The sequence below is a fragment of the Bacillus rossius genome, chromosome 12, assembly GCF_032445375.1.
Source record: "Bacillus rossius redtenbacheri isolate Brsri chromosome 12, Brsri_v3, whole genome shotgun sequence".
Classification (NCBI taxonomy): domain Eukaryota; kingdom Metazoa; phylum Arthropoda; class Insecta; order Phasmatodea; family Bacillidae; genus Bacillus; species Bacillus rossius.
In genome coordinates, this window is record NC_086339.1 from 12,136,438 (window position 1) to 12,161,735 (window position 25,298).

At 40.9% G+C, this 25,298-nt stretch overlaps 1 protein-coding gene and 1 non-coding gene across 2 annotated transcripts; both read right to left on the reverse strand.

The window, feature by feature from the left end:
* Positions 1-155: 155 nt before the first annotated feature.
* LOC134537535 (sialin-like) lies at positions 156-24,426 on the reverse strand. The gene is made up of 12 exons (XM_063378062.1): positions 23,990-24,426; positions 23,301-23,466; positions 22,752-22,829; positions 19,779-19,977; positions 19,033-19,266; positions 17,173-17,347; positions 10,343-10,470; positions 9,746-9,869; positions 3,964-4,097; positions 3,146-3,288; positions 1,498-1,618; positions 156-447 (listed from the first exon to the last, which is right to left on the reverse strand). Exons 2-12 carry the CDS (start codon positions 23,306-23,308, stop codon positions 202-204), a joined length of 1,590 nt encoding a protein of 529 aa, XP_063234132.1. The 5' UTR covers positions 23,309-23,466; positions 23,990-24,426; the 3' UTR covers positions 156-201.
* On the reverse strand, positions 6,486-6,558 carry Trnak-cuu (transfer RNA lysine (anticodon CUU)). The gene has a single exon. It is a non-coding gene; the product is annotated as a tRNA-Lys (tRNA).
* Positions 24,427-25,298: the final 872 nt, after the last annotated feature.

Genomic DNA, 25,298 nt, shown 5'->3' on the forward strand with positions numbered 1-25,298 from the left:
CTAAATGAAAACCAAAATATAAAATGTTTAGTTTTCTTTTCTCGAGCAAAATCATTTCCAGGTGTAGACGTTGGGACTTCTAAACGTCTACTGTTCCCTGAGATTTTTAGTGTGACATTTTTGTTTTGTTTTTAAAACTCAATTAAAAAGACAACTTACTAAGACAAAATGTTTTAATGGTTGCGCTTCGCACAGTCCTGGCTACGACCCTGCCCGCGCGGCAATGCGGTTATTGGCGGCGTCTTCCTCCCCGGCCTCGGCCAGGAGAGGGGGGCGCCCGTCCGCGGCGGCCATCTTGTCCGCGGCGGCCATCTTGTCCGCGGCGGCCATCTTGTCCCGCGCCGCCCAGGGCTGCGTCTCCCCGCTGCCGCACACGCCGTACAAGATGGCGGCCAGCGTGTTCACCCCCGCCGCTATGTAGAACAGCACCACCCAGTCCTCGGCCCGCTGCAACAACGGAGGAGGTGTACTCAGAGTGGTGGCTCGATAGAAATCACCAACTTACAAAAAAATTTTTGACGTGACATTGTCTAATAAATCGATGAACGCCGGCTGCACGTACGAAAAAGGATGACTCGAGGTCCCGTTACGCACATTGTCCCTTTACCCTCATTGTACGCTTGCGCCGCATCTATCTCTCTTACACTCGATTGGAACAACCATCGATTTGACTTTTTCGAGGCACATTAAAATTGAAACACTCCCATTCGTTTCTTACTTTTCCTATCATCGTCCTATCCTTAACAGAATACCACAGATTGGAAGAAGTTAAATAGCAAACATATATAAAAGTTATAGTTAAAAATAATCTGTTCGTTAAAGTAATAAACATATTTGAATTAATGAGTGAAAATAAAAGTAAATTTATCAATTAAATTGTATATTTCATTTCACTCCTTCTTTGTATCCATACAAAATAGTGATAATTCAATAAAAATTATTCAATATTATTCATAAAAGTATGCTATCATTTCATCAATGTTTTGTTATGACGTTGTCACGTTAAACTATCGTCCGTAAACCGACTTTACAGACAACCAATTTTTTTTTTTGTGTTACATCCTAGCCATGGCTTCACCAGGGTGGGGCTAGGTGGACCCCTGGGTCCAGTGCCCGGGCCACAGCCCTATTTATTTTTTAATGTTTAACTTTCATAAGTAGTTATTTTGTAGCCAGCGTCTATGATTTTCATAGACACTAATTTTATTTTTCTGTGACTATTTTCATTTTTACGTCAGTGTGTGAAATAAATATAGGTACATACTCGCTGTGTGTTAATTTTAAGTAAAATAATTTTATAAATAAACATTAGTTTGTACTTATAAAATAGTAACCATAATTATACCCTGTATTTTCAGGTTAAATAACATTCTAAAAAGAGTGTAGGTGAGAAATAACCATGCACGGGAGCTTTACTGGCGTTATCAAAATATTGATCCCGCTCGAGCGACAGTTCAGAGCCTCGGCGACTAGGAACCTCCCAGAAGTGTCGCCGACCTTGCCCTCCGTGACGTAGCCGGTGAGGATGGGTCCCGTGGCCCCCGTCAGCGAACACATGGTGTGGTGCAGCCCCGTCAGGATGCTGGCGTGTCCGGGGGCGATGTCCAGCTGGTTCACCCTGCGCACAGCGGCGGGAGACCTCGATGTTTGAGTAGAAACGAAACTTCACGCTCCAGCGATCCACTTCAACGACAGAACAACATGTTCCACAATTATTCACAAGAACGATAAAACTTTTTTTTTTGACGTGATAACGTCTTATAAATCGATGAACGCTGGCTGCACGCACGAAAAATTGTCACGTTCCGCCTGAGCCGAGCGTGCAAGAACCGGCCAACCACCGTGAGAGATAATCTTCTACTTATAATATCAAACAGATTAAGGCGTGTTTTTTAAACTAATTTTTCGTGATTTTATTTAAACAAATTATTTAAATTAAATTTGTAAAAACTGTAAATAATATTTGAAAATTAAAAAGTATGCAATTTTTCATCAATGTTTTCTTATGACGTTATCACGTAAAATTATCTTCCGTAAACAGACTTTACAGAAAATCCTTTTTTTTTTTTTTTTTTTTTTTCAAGTTTGCTACCTAAACTGCCCATCTTCATCGTAGTGAACATAGACTATATAGTAATTCTCTTCATCTGAAATCGTTTGCCGTTTTTACTCCCAGGCTGCCTAAGTTACATCGTGGGTCTCTGCGTTCCGGATCTTGATAACGGCTATGCAATAAACACATTTATTTATTTTTTTTGTGCTATAAATGGCATTACGCTAAAGTGCAGAACAAAAGTCTTGTGTAAGTTTTGGCCTAAACATCAGAAACTGAAATAACTCACTTTGCCTGACAGCCTTCTTCATGATAACAGTACTTCCTGCACAAGTTGGAATCACAGCCTCCCATAGATGGCAGTTACAAACATTCGTAGTTAACATCATAAACTAATGTGTGGTATAATCAAGGTGTTATATGGGATAATAACTATGTAACTATATGTATGTATAAGAACTATGCATGTATAAGACGCACTACCTTATTTGTGTTTGTAGACATGTAATGTAAAGACATGATGCATGCTACCCCTCCTGCATGAATAAAACCCTGCATGAAAATACCGTATAGCTTCGACCTGAGACTCAGTAATAGTCTACCCTGCCTAGACCTCTCTTAAATTTAAACTAAGGTTGGGGGAAAAAAAATCGTCTTGGCAGAGATCTTTATCCGAGAGCAATCTGGGGGAAAAACCTCAACCGATATTCCGATAATAATTATTTCTCCTTTCTCTCTCTCTCATCTCTCAGCTAGCACTGCTAGTTATTCCTCTGTTAGTGCCTCCACGGAGACCCAGGCGCCGTCTATACGAAAATTGCGTGTTCGACTACATTTCTTGACGCGAACTTCCGCACCCACCGCTAGAATTCGCTGCCGGAGCAGCTACGTCGACTATAGAACCATTTGATCAGCAGACCGAAATTTTAAGCTATAAAATGAAACGGCTCCGATACGAGCGAGAAAGACGTGAAAGAAATGACAAAAACCCCGTCTTTGGCAAACCACAAAGTACAGAGTTATCCCTTTGTGTTGGCGCCGTCCGCCGCGGATGGCGGCACGCCTCGGGCCGAGAGGCAGCGGGCCACTCACAGCATCATGCTCCAGGCGACGCCGTCGAAGGTCTGCACGACGCTGAGGCAGGCGAGCACGGCGCCGGGCAGCCTGGCGCGTGCCACCAGCAGAGTGGCTCCCGCGATCACCAGCAGGCAGCCGCAGATGCAGACCTTGCGGCTCTGCAACCACCACGCACCCGGTGTTGGTCCCGCGATCAGGACAGACGACATTAGGACAAATTTTTTTTAGGATAAACGACTTCAGACGACGTTAGGTCAAAAATTTAAGGACAGTCGACTTAGAGACCATTGAAGCCCAGTGAAGCCTAGTGGAGTCCACTAAAGCCCATGAAGCCCAGTGAAGTCTACTTAAGCCCAGTGGAGCCCACTGAAGCCCAGAGAAGCCCAGTGAAGCCAAGTGAAGTCCTAGCCCACTGAAGCCCAGTGGAGTCCACTGAAGCCCAGTGAAGCCAAGTGAAGTCCAATCCATGAAGCCCAGTGGAGCCCACTGAAGCCAACTGAAGCCCATGAAGCCTAGTGGACTCCACTAAAGCCCATGAAGCCCAGTGAAGCCCAGTGGAGCCAATCACTGAAGCCCCGGGAAGCCAAGTGAAGTCCAAGCCCATGAAGCCCAGTGGAGCCCACTGAAGCCCAGAGGATCCCAGTGAAGTCCACTGAAGCCCATGGGAGCCCATAGGAGTTCAGTGAAGCCCAGGGGAGCCCACTGAAGCCCAGTGAAGTCCACTGGAAACCCATGGGAGCCCATTGGAGTCCACTGAAGCCCAGGGGAGCCCAGTGGAGCCCAGTGGAGACCAGTGGAGCCCAGAGGAGACCACGAGGGCGAGCTGCACTCACGGCGGTGACTCCGGCGAGGCGGCCCCCGACGACGGTGTCCGCGAGGTGCGCGAAGGCGAACATGAGGCTCACCTCGGCCAGGTAGGGCACCGCCGCCAGCATGCCCGCCTCCTGCAGGTCGAACTGCAGCACGTCTGCGGCCGAGTCACACACACCAAGCTCTTGCAAAGTACGAAGGACCATCGTAAATGTATCGTCGTGTTCCTAAATCTACGGGTGCTAAGTTCACATACTTTGGAAATTAATTCACAAGAATAATCTTGGCATGTAAGCAAAACATATAAGAACTTCTGAGACTACTACTAAAACTAAATTATTATTTCTTCCACGTGTGTGTTTATCTTATGTAGGCCTATACATAAAAAAAAAATCTTTGAAGTCGAAATACGGCGTTGTACGAAGACATAGTTATCTGTAGACACCCGGAAATTTCGTGGATTCATCTGGCCTCAGGATAGAATTCAAAGTTATAGGTGTGCTCGACCCATGTTTACTTTCCCATTGGTTGATTTCTTAGCGAGAACATTTTTATTCTTGTTATTTGGCACTACCTGATTCGCTTACTTCTCTCCTAGCTGGGCATCATTGGCTCACGGTCGTAGACGGGCGTGTCCAAACAACTGCGTGCCAATCATGAACACAGTGAGAGAGTTTGAAGGTTTGCATTCTAGCTTGCGACTAAATGAATCCGCGAAATTTCCGGGTCTCTAGTTATCTGAAATAAAGAATGCTACGTTTATTTCAGGTGAGTTATTCGTTGAAAAGTACGTAAATTTACTTATAACTTCTAACTGTGCTGATCCCTTTTATTAACTGAGCTTAACGTCTCGCCTACGTTGACTCGATAATTAGGGACGTGTGTATGTTTCGCGAAAAGATTGCGAAAAACAATTTCCACACCAGCTGTGTGTTAAAACTTCGTAGCTTTGTCTATGTTTCGTGGTTGTCTGGGTTTATTTCAGGTGCATGTTGTGCTGTTACTATTTTCATAATGCACAGAAAGTTATGACTTATTTTAATGATACTATTATTTATAAAGTCTTATTATTTTGATTGTTATTATTATTATTATGAAATTTTATTATTTAATTTGTATATTGTTCGCCCGCAAAAGTTATTTAAATATAGTTTTTATTAATTATGTATATCTACGAGAGCTATGCTCTATGACCTGAAATGGACTTATATGGACAGCCAATTGAGTATACCCCTCTAAGGACTAATGAACTTAACGAATAAACGATGATTTTATTCTGGGTATTACTTAAAGAAATTTTCATTGTTGGAAATTTTCGTTTTAAATTTACCGCATTTTTGTGTTTTCAATTGTATTAATAAGTGTTATTTACGGTATTTATATTGTAAATTACGCTAACCGATTTTGGTTTCGGCCAATGAGAGGCCGTGTTTTAGATGTGAGGCGTCTATAACGTATTAATTAGGAGGTTGGTTGTATGAAGGCGTCTGATGCCGACGCAAAGGCGCGAGGCCTATTTTAAATTTGAAATATAGCTAGCTAGATTATGCCATCCGACACTCAGGATGAGCTTAAACGACGTATAAATAAATAATGTGTAAGATTATAAGGGCATATTCTGACGGATATGTTATTAGGAGTGAAAATCTGTAAGTAAAGATCTTGCATTTTGTATCGCCCATAGACATACCCAGCTGTATGTAATTTCGTCGTAAATAACTCCGATTTGACTAAAAACTGATTAGTTTTCACGTAAAAGGTGTCAATTATCCTGAACTACGTCATGAATTATTAGTTCCAAGATTTAAATTATTATTTTATTTTGTGATACCCAGAGGTGAAATGGGAGTACAAGTTTCGTGTCTCTACCATATAAACTGAGTTAAGCCAAGGCAAATACGAACCCAAATATAAACATAAACAGTAATCATACTAATTATTAATTGTGCTATGATTTCAAACATTTTCTGGTATGTAAGAATGCGTCCGTAAAAACATCATTTGATTTATTTTCTGAACATACACTAACGAACTTTTGTGAACGATTCATGTGTGCTACGTATTTTCCTGATGTTTTAATTTACATAAGCGCATATCCACGAGTCATGTTCAGTATCGTTAGGATTGTTTTTCTGTGATTTTTTTTTATCTAATTATATTAATATTGATTTTTATCTCTACACGTATGTTAGTTGTCCCTGATGAATAGCAATTTTTATTATTAATAAAAACCTGAATTCTATCCCTATGTGTTGATATATGTTACCTAGCTACCTGTGTCCAAGAGTGTGTGTTTTATGATAAATAACATTTTTTTTTGCATGTTTCTAAGGGTCAGAGTACAAAAGCATAACAGTACCATTGACACATATATATATGTCTATATATATATTTTGAAAAATAGTGACAGCCAGTGTATATCGTCCCGACAACACACACACAACAAAAGGGTCTATATATAAATAAACGAGTACTATTAATGGTACTGGCACCAGCAGTAAGAACACACCGAAGAAGTTTAGCAGCAGTATAGTATAGAAAGTGGCGCCCAACGTGGGGCTCGAACCCACGACCCTGAGATTAAGAGTCTCGTGCTCTACCGACTGAGCTAGCCGGGCAAATACGAACCCAAATATAAACATAAACAGTAATCATACTAATTATTAATTGTGCTATGATTTCAAACATTTTCTGGTATGTAAGAATGCGTCCGTAAAAACATCATTTGATTTATTTTCTGAACATACACTAACGAACTTTTGTGAACGATTCATGTGTGCTACGTATTTTCCTGATGTTTTAATTTACATAAGCGCATATCCACGAGTCATGTTCAGTATCGTTAGGATTGTTTTTCTGTGATTTTTTTTATCTAATTATATTAATATTGATTTTTATCTCTACACATATGTTAGTTGTCCCTGATGAATAGCAATTTTTATTATTAATAAAAACCTGAATTCTATCCCTATGTGTTGATATATGTTACCTAGCTACCTGTGTCCAAGAGTGTGTGTTTTATGATAAATAACATTTTTTTTGCATGTTTCTAAGGGTCAGAGTACAAGAGCATAACAGTACCATTGACACATATATATATATGTCTATATATATATTTTGAAAAATAGTGACAGCCAGTGTATATCGTCCCGACAACACACACACAACAAAAGGGTCTATATATAAATAAACGAGTACTATTAATGGTACTGGCACCAGCAGTAAGAACACACCGAAGAAGTTTAGCAGCAGTATAGTATAATGTAAACTGTCAGCACATGAATCACAGCCATACAGTGCGGAAGCAAATGCGTCCTGAATGGCCCGGCCAAATTAGGCAATGGCTTCTCTCGCAGGCGGCCGCTAATCACGAGGAAGAAACAGCTGGCGCAGACATACCAAACTGCAGTCTCATGGGCGCTTGGATATTTTCACGAAAAAATGCACGCCGCCATCGATAATACACACCACGTATTAGTTATATAGGAGACGAAATCGGCAATTTTATTCATCTGTAGTAAGGAACCATCATTGTATCTGACTGAAGTGCTATCTGGAAACATTGGTAAACCGAAATCAAGTTTACTGGAACGGGATTCGATAAGCCCTGACCATACTTTATTTGATCTTTCTAATTATTTTACTTTTTTTAAATTTAAAGTGTTTAGAATATTTTATGATTTCATTAAATAAATATATTTTAGTGAAATTATAACTATGTTACAAAGTCGCCATTATCAATTTATTTTGACCTTCACTCTCTATTCGAATTAGTTTTAACTGTTCCAAATGAGTGAAATTTAAGTAATAATTACCGGTTTTTTTTTACTGAATGCACCTAATTTATTCGTCAATGGATCGTTACTAATTTTTTTCGGAGTGAGTCCAGGTCCAAAAGACGATACGTCAGATCGTACAAATTGTGTACCGGGAGTTTTGACTTGACTTGAAAAGACCCAAGATGTCGGGTATCGTCCTGCTTGACCTAAAAAAAATCTGTATAATATAGTGAACTGCCCTAAGTGTCGAATTATCGATAATAATCCGCATTTTCTGTCGTGCGAGGCGTTGTGGCACGTATGACACTGTTATCTGCCGTCTTATCGAAAGTCGTTCTATTTACAGCGCTTTTTTTTCCTGCCGAAAGTATATACAACTGGGAAATTCTGCCATTGGAGTGGTTGGTGTTATTAAGATAAGTGTTATGCCTGCGATAGAGATTCATAAATCCCACACGCATCGTGGATAGAGAAAGGGGAAATTCGCTGATCCATTTCATGAATAATCTTAAACTCATAAAATGTACTTAAACATTTGTGCTGTTTCAGCTATTGGCTCACAGGTTAACCTGGGAAACTGTGGGCCAATGATATACACCTCAACTAAAGAGCCGAATCTCAAGCTACCTACCCACTTGAGACGTCTTGAAAGTCAGCAGCCAATGAGCAGGCGATATTTTCCCGAGTATGGATTCCATCCCAGAGATCATTGAACCCGGGAATTGTTTTTTGATCTCTACTCATAGGATTAATCTGAACCGATTGAAAACATTTAGTAATGCATTGGTATAGTTCTCATAATGTAAGAGTACCAGTCAGTTGCCAAATGTTGAGAGTCCTGTCGCCAATAACTTAATTTTGCATGGCAGTGCAAAGTAAAACCCTTCCCGTTGTGCAAAAATACTGAAAAATATAACACAGCACCGTGTCATAACACCTAGTAGTAGGATGTCGTCAGTACTAAACACCATACAGTTATACCATCAAGCAGGACATGAAGAAATTGTAACCTGTGTTAATAAGGGTCATACTTCAATGTAACATGAAACTTCTGAGCCACTAGAAACATTCTACTGCTTGAGTGGCGGGATTCCGAGGGATTGAATAAAATATTTAAATTAAGTCAGATGACCCAATCTTAAGTATGTGCAAACTGACTATAGGGCTCTATTTAGAACTGTTCACAGAGTAACTGTTGAAGAAATGTGGGGGAATGGAGGTAGAAAGTTAGGGGTTGGGTAATTCTATTCTTTGTCATGTTAATAATTGAGGTCAAAATGAGAATTTCCCTTCACCTCGCTTCGCCATCTGGATAATAAATCATATTTTGGTTGTAATTAAGTTTAACGCTAATATAACTTGCTGATGTGTTGTTAAAATATTTCTTTGACAATACTCACTTCATGAAGGAATTTTTAAAATTCTTCTCGGGCAGTTATTTTCGAGCTACTTCTAGTAGAAACATTGACACAGCTACGGTTTGCTTTGCTAACCAATTACAAAACCAGAGTTTCTTCAAAATCAGAGCAGACACGCCCTCAACGGACTAATACCTCCACGTGTGGGAACATTCCTCGCTGCTGCAACTAGGGTTACCAGACACTGATAATAAAAAAGGAGGACATTCAGCTCGCAAAACGAGGACATTTCACTAAAAAGGAGGACAACATATTTTCTTAAAAAGCCATGAATTAATTACAATGGAGTACGATATTTTACAATGTTTTGGCATTTAATACAGTTTCAGTATAAAAAATCAAACAAACTACGCATATACAGCATATTAAAAACACGTGCTTCTGTCAAGCTGTCATAGAACTACTTACTAGTGGGGTGGCTGCGACAGCGCATTTGCGCGCACCGCGCGCTTTACTCAGAGTGTAACTGCAGGAATTATCTCACTTTATAAAAAAGCCGGACATTTTGGAGCATTAAGGAAAATCCGGCCGGACGCAAAAAAAAATACATAAAAAGGAGGACATGTCCTCCTTTTGCCGGACGTCTGGTAACCCTAGCTGCAACCCACCTTTCAAGTAGGAAGGCAGGTGCATGGCGAACGTGTAGTGGTTCCAGCAGTTGCTCATGCCTGCGGCCAAAATCGCCCAGACAGGGAGTGACGTCAGTATGGCCACGAAAGGGATGCGGCCTTCCTGGAACAGAAAACATTCGCAGGAACTCATTTCATGTTTCTTGGCTGTCGAAATCGTAACAAATTTGAGAATTTTGAAATGCCAGGCCAAAATTAATTATTATTTTCTGAGATAAATTCAAACAATTTCTTGAAGTAGCCACCTAAAAAGTTTCAGTTCTGCAATAAATTAAATTATCCTTATTATTTGTACAACCCAAAAACGATAAAATGTAACTTTGGCAGCTAATTATGCAAAAAGTATGCGCTGTATATATTTTTCATTTCGTGAAAGTTAAAATATTGAAAAAGTCTACACGTTTATCTGTAATAACTGTAAATATAAAACGGGACACAGCGTAACGGGACACTTTTACGTGCGTGTAGCCGGCGTTCATCGATTTATTAGACGTTGTCACGTCAAAAAGGGTCCTGAATATATGACAGCGTGTAGCGCCTGGATCACGGACACGGTGCGCGAGCTGAGGGACTCACGGTGTTGACGGCGGGGCCCAGCGACCGCCGGATGTAGTCCAGCTCCTGCGGCGAGATGCGCGGGTCGAGGTGCGGGTGCTCCTTCGCGCCCGACCACCAGAAGGCGAACCACGCCAGGCCGCACACCCCTGCGGAGACAACCAATAGCCGTCCGACCAACATCGCAACTCGACTGCGAGGCGACCTGGGCCACTGTGTCTCTGTCAGGACTCTATCTGGCACTCGCACGCTTAAACACAGCCTGAAATACGTTTTAAAACACTAGTAGTGTAGTTTAGCCGGTCCTGGGACAGGTTACAGGCCGCGGTGTGTGGTGGGGTCAGTGACCGACCGACTGACCTCTGACGTCACGGCGGCCATCTTGGTGCCAAAATGCATCAAAAAAACTCCAAATAAATAAAATACTCCTGTATTTAGGGAACATTTCCCGTTTTTGCCTTTGAAAAAACGAAAATTTCTAAAAGCACCTTAAGACTCCTAAAAGCTAGCCGTCCGAAGCCTCCTTCATTACATTGACCGGAATCTTGAAATTCTGTAATTATTTAGTTATAAATTTGGAAAATTTACAGAAAATATATAAAAAAATGGTTTACTTTAATTGTTGGGTACACATCGTTTGCCCTACAGGCGTTTGCCCTAAACGTAGGGCAAATGCCTGTAGGGCAAACGACTTTAGGGCAAATGCCGTTTAGTGCAAACGACTGTAGGGCAAACGCCGGCAAGCACTTATGTTTTGGATTAACGAAACCACACCAACTTTTAGGGCAGACGCCTGTAGGGCAAATGCCTGTAGGGCAAACGACTTTCGAAAAACTTCTTTTAGGGCAAACGCCTGTAGGGCAAATGCCGGAGCCTGGTCCGAATGGGATTATCAAACATTTTGTGTAAACGCCTTTAGGGCAAATGCCTGTAGGGCAAACGCCTTTAGGGCAAATGCCTTTAGGGCAAACGCCTGTAGGGCAAATGACTTTAGGGTAAATGAAGTTTAGGTTATTTTGGGTAATGTAGGTTTTTTCAATTATGTATCGATTCAAACAGTGTTCTTGTAGTTTATATTTCCTCCGCAGGTGGTAGTACCTCAATAAATGTTTTCCCTCTAAATGCAAAGTTTACAAAAACGTCGCTAGATGGCACTAATGTAAGCCTATATGGAGGTTTGGTGGGAATTCGTTTGGTATGAACTTCCTAGATTCACCAACAGATGGTTCCCTGCGCTAAGTTCAATGTTATCGAATATTTTTTCTGTAAAATATTTCGGAACATAAGGTGATGTAAGGTCTTCGACCAAAAAAAATCGTATGATAAAAAAAACAGTATTGGCGATTTAACAAAAATATCGCTGGAAAAAGGTTCAACATTTTTCCCGGGGCTTTGCTTATTTCAATTTCAGCTGTCAGACGTGCATTACGCTATCATTACTTAAAATATTACGAGCATATAGGTAAATAATGCGAATACTAGCTGTTAAACATTTTCTTAATTAGCATAATAGTACTAATGCGGTTAAACTCCTACATATTGTTCATACTATTTTATTTCGTAATGTGTACACAACATACAGCTGAAGTACACAATGAAGTATTCCAGTTCGTTTTGTTCTGGGGTTTCCATAATTTGCATTAATTACCTCAAAATCATATTCACCCCTTTTTAACCTCTTAGCGATTGCATTTCGCTAAATGATTATAGTTTGATTAGTAGTTTTTAAGTCTTTATTATTACTAACATTTCTTTTCTTTATACTTAGTTATTTTAAAAAAATATATATACTTATAACCCTTTTTCACAGCTTATGGCTTGAATTCCACTAAATGGAAAAATTGTGGTTGGTAGAATTAGTATGTTTATTATTGGTGGTCAATATCTTTTCTTATAATAGATTATTTTCACAGATAAAAGTTTTATTTTAAAACCATATATATGTACCCCTTTCACCTCTTTAGGGGTTGAAATTTGCAAAATGATAAAATTTTTGTTGGTAGTTTTTGAATGTTTATTATTAGTACCCATGGTATTTTACTGCGCGTTATTAGATTTGGAGATATAATTTAATTTTCAAACGATATTTATCCCTTTTTCACCCATTGGGGTTGAATTTCGAAATATGATGATTTTGTTGTTTATAGTTCTTGTGTGTTTATTATTGGTTCCCATTATATTTTGTAAAACTTTATTAAATTCAAAGATATGATTATAATCATGAACACAATTTTCACCCCTTTTTAACCGCTTAGGGGTTGAATTTAGTAATTAAAATTTGCAGTTATTAGTTCCAGTAAGTTACGTTTATTATTGGTACCAAATATCTTTCATTTTGCTACATTAAATTTGGAGATTCAATTGTTAATCTTAAAACCATATTTACCCTTTTTTCACCCCTTTAGGGGTGGAATTCCGCAATTTCATATAGCATAGTATATACGATATCCGAAGACCTTTGTTTGAAAAAAAAATTATCAAAATACCACCAGTAGTTTTCAATTGATGCCGGAACAGAAATACAGACAAATAGACAAACATTAAAAAAAAAAAATTAAAAACTATATTTTCTAGTTCACAATAACGTAAATAGGCTTTTAATAGTTGTTTCGTCAGTACTTTTGTATAGACTTTTCATCTCGAAAATAGATAATCTATAGATTTGGTAGCCGAGGTAATTTCCCATGTTTCAAGAGGTAAACAAGCTGTGTAACCTGACAGACACAAAACAAAAATAAATAAATAATATTGATACCTGAAAAGAACAATTAAACAAAATTACTAAGTTAAGTATTAATTGTGAAGCATACGTTATTAATAATAAAAATAAGAAAAACATAATAAGTAATTACTTACGCATATAGCGCCTATCTGAATTGTCAAAATGCATTAGTAGTGATGATGGTTAATGTGCGAATAATAAACTCAAAACGTTAAATTATATGTTCGTTTATACAATATTAATACTTTATATATTGTTAAATATATTTTTTACTCGATATTTGACGGTTATGTTCCGAGAAAGACAACTGTCAACTCCGTTGTATTGTTATTTAATGCGTTACATTATGTCCTTAGAGGGAGAAGGGGAAGGGGAAGAAAAGAAGGCACATAAAAAAATAAAAAAAGCGCATATTTGAATTCCTGATACAAATACTTTCGTTGCAACAATGCAAAAATGTTAACTGCTTTCATATGAATGTGACATATTGTTGGGCCGGTATCAACTACAGTCTATCAGTTTATACCGATCCATATTGTTTACGATTCAAATGAGTATGACACGGAAACAAAATGTAAAAGGACAAAAAAAATACAGCCTTTATCTTCAAAGCTTTTGTGAGGTTAATTACTTTCGATTTATCTAAGTCACGCTATTTATGTGTCGAAAGAAACTTGAGATGGATAATAAGTTACCTAGTATGAACTGTAGTAATTATACTTCACATACATGGGTAAAAGGAGGGGGAAGGGTACTGTTTTCCAATTAACCGAAAATGTTGAGTTTGTTAGTAACAAACCTGCCTTATATGCGACAAAATATATTCATATTTAATAACAAATATTAAAACATAAGTTACAAATTAAAATAAATTTTATAAAATATCGGGAAATTTTGAAACTAGCCCACGCAATTAGTAATAATAATATTCAACACATGATAGTAATCAATCACTTGCATATATATAAATATAAACAAATAATATTATGTTATATATAAGACATTTTCCGAACAATCACAGAAATTTCCAAATGTCGTCCCTACCACACTTAATTAAGCAAATCTCTGCCTAGTATGCCTACTAAGGAATACCCTAAAAACTATTAATTTGAAACATTTGTGTAACTTTATACATATATTCTTATAAAAAAAACTACAAATCGCGGTATTAAATAATTTTAGTAATAGTGTCCATGAATAAGAACGAAATAAAAACAAGTGAAGCACTGCTTTCTGCGAGTGGGATTTGATGACAATGGTTTCAAGCTCAATGCTAAACCGCCCTAGCTCTCAATACTAGGCTGCCGGGTAGGGCCTACATAAGTATCGCAATAGGGCATTCATCACATAGCACATAAATAAAATTTTAAGGAGTGAACTCTTTCAGCAGCATACACGAAAAAACCTTTTCTATTACGTAATCGCATATCACTATAAATACGGCTGAGAAACCATACAATTACCATGTTATGTGTACTAAGGTTGTATACAAATTGATGTTTTGTTTTGATTCATAAACCATGTCAAAATATGAAACTAAACTAATAAAAGCTACAAGTCATTTGTACGATTTCAAAGACGACACGTAGACAACATGGCATACACTGCGCGCTCAAAAATAAAACTGTCATTGCAATCTAGAAGTCTAGAAGTCTTTCCAGCACAGCATGAACATAGCAATGAGACAAAACAAAAATAACAAATAACGTATTTATTTATTAAACATAGGTGATGGTGAAAAGACGTCACTTGCTCCTACTAAGTTATGAATAACATATTTTCCAGTAAATTCTGTTTGTTTAATTGTTTTGAAAATATATTAACTATAATTGCACTTTTTTTGCGAATATGCTGATTCATTAGCATCTGAAACAGAGTTATAATTAATGATCTGTCTTTGTGTATTATACTTTTACGTAATTCATTATTGTACATTCCACGACATATCAAAATCGTTCCTAGTTTACACTCATACCTATGACATTCATTCAAATATTGTGGCAATATGGATGATATGATTAAATGCATTTTGAAAAGTTGTACATTTCATTGGATGTCACACATTAAATCAGTCTTTTATTATACTTCACTTGTTCCCATAAAACTTATTAGGGGTTAAGCTATAGATGGTCTGGGCGAATTAGCAAAATATGCACACTCTCGATGGAAGTATTTTCACCGCATTCTACAAACATATTAATAAAACGACAGATTCAGTTGGGCACATATTATATAAAAATTGAAAATAGGCATGAAGGTCTAAAAGACTATTTTAACAGTAACTTTTAAACACTGAAAATGTTTTGATAAATGCATATGTATAATCCTCTGCCTTAAATTATTTTAGGGTCATCGTTTTTTTGGACGACTTCAAGTGAAAATTCCAGCAGGCAAGGATAATAAAATTTTGTAAGCTCCTTTTGCTAACGCTTGTTTTTATATATAGCAGCAATATTAAATTAAGTTAATTTGTTCGCTAGTTACCCCCCCCCCCAACAATGTAAAATATTAAATCATCAACATCTCTGTTAAAAAATGATTTAAAAAATACAATCCAGTCACTGAGATTGGCGCACCATCTGTTGTAAGTAAGGTTCAATTACCAGCTGCATTCTTAGACTTCAACTTTGGGAAAGCAAACCGTATGTGCTGCCATCTAATTTGTGAATTTTGAACTTTGTACTCATTTGGAGAATGGTTCCAACATTTGTCAACAGGGGCGACACACGTAAAGACATCTATCTTCGAAACGGTTCGTAGGGCAAACGCCTGTAGGGCAAACGACTTTAGGGCAAACGCCGGCAAGCATTCATTTTCGGATTATTGAAAATTCGCAAACTTTTAGGACAAACGCCTGTAGGGCAAACGCCTGTAGGGCAAACGACTGTCGAAAAACTTCTTTTAGGGCAAACGCCTTTAGGGCAAATGCCGGAGCTTGGTCCGAATGTGATTATCAAAAATTTTGTGCATACGCCTTTAGGGCAAACGCCTGTAGGGCAAACGCCTGTAGGGCAAACGCCTGTAGAGCAAACGACTTTAGGACAAACGCCTTTAGGGCAAACGCTTTTAAGGCAAACGCCTGTTTGGAATGAGGAATGCGAGAATATGCTTCGAAAATGTGTTTAGGGCAAACGCCTGTAGGGCAAACGACGCACTCCCTAATTGTTTAGTTACTTAATTCATCTCGATCGTTCGCTCGATTTAATCTCATGTTCGATTTAATCTCATTTAATCTACTGCGAGACTGAACATGTAATTTATTAGTAAAAAGTTTTTTAAAAATTCTTAATTACAATTTAAATAAAAAATTTGAATAAAAATATTACTTACATCACATATGAAATCTTTTATTCTAGAACGTTGTACTTTTCGTTACGGCCGCCATATTTAAAATCCACAAATTTTATGCTAGAAAATACGGAAAAAAAAATTGAAACTAACAAAAAATAATTTATAAAATTTTAATTTAAAAATGCACAAGACGGGAGTCTTTGGTTCGAACCCGGTGAAATTATACGATTAAAAATGGCGATGGCTCCTTCCTCTACAGAAGCCACCGGCAGAATGACCTCGCACCACTAATGCCAAGGCACATATTACATCGGCCAGTATGATTTAATGGCGCCTATGTTGTTTTCGTTTTTTTTCTTATCCTACCATCTTGGATAGGGCTCCATAGCTACAAGAACTCCAAAGTTCCAAAGTGCTGCATTGCTCCAATTGCTCCTCTCGTGGACGTCCACCCACCATCCCCAAAGCAGCTCGATGGTGGGCAAGTGTTACCTGTGAGGTTTAAGATGGCAAGTCAGCCCAGGTTACCGGCCACCAGCCCTGACATGGAAAGCCCCACGATGTCGCCCCACAGGATGCCCGAACACTCAAAGGCCACTTGGCGACTCCTCTCATGGACCGGCACCCACCGTCCCCACAGAAGCTCGATGGTGGGCACATGTTACCTGTGAGGTTGAAGATGGCAAGTCAGCCCAGGTTACCGGCCACCAGCCCTGACATGGAAAGCCCCACGATGTCGCCCCACAGGATTCCCGAACACTCAAAGGCCACGTGGCGACTCCTCTCATGGACCGGCACCCACCGTCCCCACAGAAGCTCGATGGTGGGCACGTGTTACCTGTGAGGTAGAAGATGGCCGGCCAGCCCAGGTTACTGGCCACCAGCCCTGACATGGAAAGCCCCACGATGTCGCCCCATGGGATGCCCGAACACGCAAAGGCCACGTGGCGACTCCTCTCATGGACCGGCACCCACCGTCCCCAAAGCAGCTCGATGCTGGCCGACAGGAAGCCCTGTCACAGGATCACTCCAAAAACTACATGGACCACACCATCTCATTCATATATTCATTCATCAAATGGTGACATCTGGGATGCAAAAGAAATCTTGTTCATTTTCCAGACTTTCTGAAACAGATTATCTTCGGAGGTTCCACAGAAAATCTTTGAAGTATTTTGTTCACAGAAGCAGCAGCCAAATATAGTCACATATTTCATTACAGTTCTAATTGTTTCAGGACCAATGAGACAGGTTTTTTAAACCTTATTAATTATAAGCCAGCTATTTTTAGTTCTTTAAATGTTTCTTGTTGTTTAGTTAAATACTCATAACTTAAATTGACTTAATACTGCAACGAAACCCACTTAGATTCTTTTGCTATGAAAAAAAAATTATTCTTAGGTACAAACAAGGAACTATGAAGTGGAACCCTACCTTCCAGTCAATAATATGCATTACATGATTATTTTTATTGTTATTATTTTCTTATTAAATAATGAAAACATACTTTGAATTATCGACACTTGGTTAAGTGTTAAAAAGCGTGAGAAAAACTCATTTGCTGTGGTGGCCGCGAGGGTGATAAGGGGTGGGGGCTAGTTTCCCCCTTGAAGTTATGGAAAATCATCTGATATCTCGTTGAAGACATTATGTTATTTTGGGTGATGCAAGGTGGTGGTCACAGCACCTGAAAGTACAACCCACATAGGAAGCAGTGCATGATGATAATGTAACTGTTCAAACCCTATGTTGACAATTTCTTTTGATATGGAAATTATAATTTTATTTATTTATTCAAATACACTCTCGTGAAAATTCCTGTAACCACCACAACTCATACGAGATATAGCAGGACATTCATGTCAGATTAACTTGAAAAGTCTAAGGTGAAAGTGTTTATTGGGCAAGAAACTTGCTTGTAAGCGAGAATGTTATGTTTGTTTACTTGTTCATAGTGTTTTACGCCATACAATTATGCTCTGTTGATCGGCAAGATGAGAAATCCAAGACTATAATTGGCACCTAACCACTTGGGACCGAATATTCGTTCATAAAGTATTGTCATATCTGAGTGATGGTATCGAGTGGTGGCACCCCGTGCCACGAGAATGTAATGTGATAGCGAACATGGCAACGGAGAACCCTGAGGGAAGATGGGGGAGACAGACCTGCCTCATCCCAAACATTAGGTACAGACCAGGCGGGTCTGGGTTGTAGACACTCACCTCGTGGTGACCGCCATGAAGGCGATGCCCCACCCGAACATCAGGTAAGGAGACTAGCGTGTCTAGGCACATGGTTATCTCCAGGCGGGTCCGGGTCACAGTCACTCACCTCGGCAAGACCCTCGGCGAGCCGCACGGCTATGAGCAGGTAGAAGTGCGTGCGGGCGATGGCAGAGGTCAGCAAGGTGGTGACCGACGTGAAGATGATGCCCCATCCGAACATCAGGTAAGGAGACTAGCGTGTCTAGGCACATGGCTATCTGCAGGCGGGTCCGGGTCACAGTAACTCACCTCGGCAAGACCCTCGGCGAGCCGCACGGCCATGAGCAGGTAGAAGTGCGTGCGGGCGATGGCAGGGGTCAGCAAGGTGGTGACTGACATGAAGGCGATGCCCCACCCGAACATCAGGTAAGGAGACTAGCGTGTCTAGGCACATGGCTATCGCCAGGCGGGTCCGGGTCACAGTCACTCACCTCGGCAAGACCCTCGGCGAGCCGCACGGCCATGAGCAGGTAGAAGTGCGTGCGGGCGATGGCAGGGGTCAGCAAGGTGGTGACCGACGTGAAGGCGATGCCCCATCCGAACATCCTGTGGCCGCCCAACCTCATGGCGAGGATCCCTCCAGGCAGCTGCGTCAGCGTGTAGCCGTAGAAGAACACGCTGAGAAGCAGGCCCTTGGTGGGCGCGTCCCAGTCGAACTCCCGCACCTGCGCGACACCACCGACGCTATAGCTGCTTAATGAAGCAGTCCCGGGCCGCCATTGCTAAGAGCTCTGGGCTCGGTGCCCGCGGGGGCGTACCAATACCATCACCTCCAGTGAGGAAATATTAGAGCTACGGTTTGATTGGTTTATGTTAAAAGGAGAGTACTGAGGCCTTTTAGCTGTTTTAGTTATTATTGAGGTCTCAGTCGTGGCACGAGCCTATAGTTTTTAGTAAAAGGGAGAGTTTGGTGAATTTACTGTTCATGATTTAGCATTAGTTTTCGGGATAAGTTTATTTAATGTGCAGCTTATTTAATTTAGTGTTCTGGTTATTTTAGGTATCTGCGAAGAGGCATAAAAAACTGTTATTTATGTTACAGTTTAATTTTCTCGTTATTTAAGTACCAATGAGAAAAAGAATGAGGGATTGTTGCTTCTCCTAAAAATATTATTATTTTTTGTCAATAGCTCTTCAATTGATTGTAGTGTTGACCTGACACGTGGAAATTACGTACGTAAACCGTGGTGCCGTTCTCGGCGGTGACGGGGACCTCTTCCGTCATAGCGACGACGGCGACGTTCATGTTGACCCTGAGCACGACCTTGATCATGTGGCCGAAGAAGGCGAGCAGAGTGAGCATGTGTCGCCGTCGCCTCCAGAACTTCCAGGCGGCCCCCAGCCCGTCGCTGGAGCCCGGCGCGTCCGCGCCCTTCCTGGAACACGCGGCCCGGGTCCGGCCTGTCCGGCCTTCAGCGTTTCTGGCCTTCCCCTTTGGGCTGCGATATGGATTACTAGTACTAGCTGAAGTACCCAGCGTTGTCCGGACCCCTGGCGGATCTCGTGAGCGCGTCACTCCCCGAACCACCACGTTCACCCACGCAAACAGGCACCAGCATTCCACCACAGCCACCCCCTACCACAGACTCCAGAATCGCTTACACCCAAACATCAAAAACGTACACACAGACACATGCCAAGAGGTGATGGGCGGCACCCGCGAGCCCCCTGGATCGATGCCACAGACAGGCAGGCGGACCGGGTGGCTCCCTACCGGCAATGATGACAGTGTCAGTTCCGCGACGCACTGGTCTCTCACTGTGCTGTCCGCACTAGCAACTGATCTGAGCCAGCGTTGCCCGGGCTATATACAGATTTGCAAGGAACATCACTACCGAGTTTCAAGTCGGTACAACAATCACTTGTAAAAAGGGAAGTTTCGATTATTTTAAAGTCCCATTGATGGCACAATCTCGCTGCTTCAAGGCTACGCATCAGCAAAATCGGGACGCCATCTTCAGCTTTACATTTTGTGGGAAGGCAGGTAACTCCTAGGCAAAACGTGACGGACGCACCAAACGATAGCGCGTTAAATATTCGAGGTTATAAACTATACTGTCATTAGCACCTTTAAATCTCTATCAGCCACGAGTTTCAGTAAGCAGATGGGTTTCGCCAAGGAGAAGGATGTTACCATGTGGCGGACATAGAGAAACGACACAAACTCACTGTTGGTGTTTCTATGGCCTACATTCTATTATTTTCTATGATAAAACTGAATTTACGCCTTTTTCACTCCTTTAGGGGTGGAATTTCATAATTATATGTAGTCTATGTCACTCTCCTGCCCATGCGCTATCTATATGCAAATCATCGCGTCAACCCGTTGCTCCGTTGCTGCGTGAAAGGACAAACAGACTAACACACTTTCGCAAGATTGGTAAACACGTGCCAGCAGTTTCTTCCTTGTAATTGGCGGCCGCCTGCGAGAGAAGCCATTGCCTTATTTGGCCAGGCCATTCAGGACGCGTTTGCTTCCGCACTGGATGGCTGTGATTGGTGTGCTGACAGTAGACATGCACCTGAAATAAACCCAGCCAACCACGAAACATAGACAATAATGCGTACTTATACGTACAAGGGCGTAGCCAGGGGGGGGGGGGTGTTTGGGGGTTCTAACCCCCCCCCCCCTTAACCATTTTATTCTTATCTGAAAGCGGGTTAGCTATAAGCCTGGGTGTCTTACTGCTATCACCGGCCACTGCACTGGAGGGGAAGAGTAAGCGAGCCCTACCGATTCTCCTTCCCTTCCCCTACCCCTGTCGCGAGCAGAAGCTATAAGGTTGTGACGCCGTGACGGGTCCCAAGTTTTCAAATATCTTACACCTATTGTATTTAACCAGCGCGGTAATTATAAGCAGGTGGTGACTGGGTAATTCTTAAAGCTAAAGCTAATTGTTTCCAGGAATAGGCCAGTTCTGCCGAAACCCAACCATTTCTATTCCTTCTTTTTTGTATTGTCGAGCTTCGAGCATGATTTATGATTTTGAGTGGACGTGGACAAGGCACTTGGATTGATTAAAATATCTTTAATTAATTTCTTACTTCATCACTCAAACAATTCTTTTATTAAAAAATTAATAATAATTTTACCATTACAATATTTAAAGTTAAATACCGAAAAATGCTCAGATAGCACTATTTTACACCTTAAAACCCTAATTTTTCCGGGGGAAGACCCCCGGACCCCCCGCTTCTTAACCCCCTCCCCCCTTAATACACAAATACTGGCTACGCTACTGTATACATACATCTAGTCTCGAAATCTTTTCATGAAAAATAAATGGCCCTATCAATTGCGCGTCTTTTTACACCCATTATATTGCATTTAGTAAATAGCGGTTGAGAATATCAGTTACAAAAAAAATATAAGAGAGGTATCGTGTTAAGAATTTGGAAACAGCTCTTAAATAAAAGTAATGACCAGCAAATGAAAAAAAAAAATTCAACATGGGGTGTAAAACAGACCCTAAAACATGTATTAAGTTACTCAAACCAGATAAAGTAGCTGAGACATTAACATAGTGTGTGCTCTTTTATCAGCCCGACTTCGCAGCAGCATGAATCTACGCGTTTAAATCATGCGGGATTTGTGAAATACACTCGGACAAATGCCACCTGCTCATTGGCTACTGACTTGTGAGACCTGTCAATTATTGGGATGCTTGCGATTCGATACTTCTCTGGTTGAATGTTGTCTATTTATCTAAGGTCTTTCAAATAAAGTGGGAACCAACCATAGAAGAACCAGGAATGTACGTGTGTTTGAATTCTAGCATAACACGAAATGAATCAGCGTATTTTCCCGGTCTCTAGGCTTCACAAAGTAAAAAATTCACGTGGTGTGGATTGTTGCCAAATAATAACGCCAAAATTACCCCCATGACCATATTCGTGTAGAACAGCACAATTATCCAAGCAGAGGCGAGTTTAAGGTGCTATTTGGGCTTGGCAACACATAGCTGCAACTCCGAGCCAAAAACCCTCCAGTTCGCCATGCTATTTTTGGTGAGTTTTAGTTCTTTTCTTACTGTAACTGGTCTGAATCTTGTGGAGCTCGAAGGCCCTGAGTTGCAGCAGAGGTGGTACCGTGATGTCGTAAACTTTTCTTTTTTCCTGAGCAGAACGTGTCTCTAGAGTCGGCACTCACCCCTGAGGTTTCTCGCTGAGGACACCGCAGACCTCTGCACATTCTGCGTCAGGCGCTACGTCTTCAGCGCACCCCATCCTGCAAGTCAGTTCACAAGGAGACTTAACACTTCCCACCGTAGTCCCTCCGCTGTGCCCTTATTTTTTTTTTAATTGGTAGAGACCGGAAAAATTCGTGATTTCAATGACCTGTAGGATATACTCCATGATCCTCTATGCACTCGGGAAAATTACAACTGCTCATTGGCTACTGACTCGTGACACCTGTTAACTGGGACGCTAGTGATTCGATACTTCTTTTGTTTAAGGTTTTTCATTGGCCGAGTATCATTCAGATAAACTGTGGCCCAATCACTGATGCAGTAAAAAGGCAAACGTTTTTGGATTCTAGACTATCACAAAATTAATCCGCGAATTTTTCAGGTCTCTATTAATTGGAACAATAATATTCATGTAAATTTTTGCACAATGTGTTTTTTTTTTGTGAAAACCCTTTCTTTTTACGCGTTGGTCTATCGCGTCGTTTGCGTAGCGCTGTTGTGTTCCCTACCTCAACATCACAGAAGGTACATTGTTGTCTCGGCCTCCGTGCAGTGGTGCACAAAGGCTAAGATTATTTTGCTGAGTCCTTGCGCATAAAGTAGACTTGAAACACTTATACAACCTCTTCGCGTCGATGATCGGACTTCAATGCTGTTGACACTCTCTTGATCACGCTGGACCAGATATAGACCAGGAGAAGAGATGTTTACCAGATCACGTGTAGCTCGCAAAAAAGTTGCGACCTTGTTAACTATGGGTGGGGCCATGTATTTCCCGCGAAATAATCTGATCTCTCATTAGACTGCAATAAGGTATGCCTGCACTAGCGATTTTTCCCTTGTAATTGGCAGCCATTGCCCTATTTGGCCGGGCCATTCCACTCAGCTAACTACGAAACACAGACAATGCTACAAAGTTTTAACACACAAACTGATCTGGAAATATTTTCGTAAAAATTACATGGCCCTATCTGTAGGAACTGGAAAAATTTCATGGCCCTATCTGAATAAACTGGAAAAATTGCATCGTTCTATCTGAAGGAACTGGAAAAATTACATGGCCCTATCTATAGGAACTGAAAAAATTACATGGCCCTATCTGCAGGAACTGGAAAAATTACATCGCCTTATCTGAAGGAACTGGAAAAATTACATGGCCCTATCTGTAGGAACTGACAATATTCACGGTTTCGATTACCTTTAGGATGGACTCCACAATCCCCTACACACTCGGCCAAATGCCACCTGCTCATTGGCTTTTCACTTTCGAGACCTGTCGACTGGCATGCTTGCGATTCGATACTTCTTCGGTTGAATGATTTTTTCATTGGCTCAGAGTCCTTCAGATAAACTGTGAGCCAATCGCTGAAGCAATATGAAGTTACATGTGATGTAACTTGGCGCGAAATGAATCCGTGAATATTTCATTGTCTCTAGTCATCTACCAGTAGGCATTCTAAAGAACAGCTTGTGTATAGTGGTGTCGAGTCTAGCCTGGAGTGACGTTCATCCACGCAATAATCGTGGCTCTAAGTATGGCTACCTGTTTTTGTTTTTTCCCCCCACTCGGTGCCGATGGCACTCCTCACGCAGTTAAACGGGAACTGGGTCTCGCTTCGCCTTGGCATTCCCTCATCCCAGCTCTTATTCCCTGCCTCGCAGCCATTGTTGCTGCGGCGTTACAACCTTCGTTTTATTGCGGCGGCAAAGCCCCCTTTGCGTCTCTCTCCTGACAGTTCTGTGTTGCGCCGGAGAGGGCGTTATTTACGACCGAACACTTCGTGACCTCGACGTCAGACGCCTGCACGCACTCCCCGGTCCCCGCTCTTCTCGCCGAATTGCTGTTCAAACACGCGGGTTCAAAGGCATCCGGGATAGTCTGCACAGTCCTCTGCGTGCCCTGGCAAATATTCCTACTTCACAGGGTGCTCTCTTGAAATATTATTTATTTATTTATTTATTTTGTGTAATATCTCACCTCTCGGTAGGAGTAATTTCGTGAATGGAACGGAAGTCGCATGGAACGGGAATGTGTAACCACGGTGCTGCCATCTGTGTTAACAATTAAAAACAAAAGAATTTTTTTTTTTATAATATTACCTAACTGTTTAATGGATTTTAACATGCTGGGTCCTTGTTGAAAATCGGGTCAAACGGGGGTTTAGTATTTTTTTCAAGTTTTTTCAAGTTTTTTTTTTTTTTTTTTTTGCCGTTTTATTGTCTATAGTTTAACCTTTCGCTCTGCAAATCGAAGTAGTCGTAGCTGCTCCGGCAGCGAATTCTAGCGGCGGGCGCGGAAACTACGTGTGATTCGCGTCAATAAATGTAGTTGAAACACAGTTGCTTATATTTATTACACTTGGCATTATTTTTAAGAATGATACGTTAAATTTAATGTCCAAGTTTCGTATTGTAAGTATATTTACAACACGATGACACGTGAATTTGCTCGTTACCGAGGTTAGATGTTACTCATCTCTAGCGAGTACTGGAAGATTCGCTCACTT

Coding starts and splice junctions, on each gene's coding strand:
- LOC134537535 (XM_063378062.1), bottom strand. Junction 17,348..19,032: donor TCGCCGAGGGTCTTGCCGAG/GTGAGTGACTGT, acceptor ATCCTGTGACAG/GGCTTCCTGTCGGCCAGCAT. Junction 1,619..3,145: donor GTCGCCTGGAGCATGATGCT/GTGAGTGGCCCG, acceptor CGCTGTGCGCAG/GGTGAACCAGCTGGACATCG.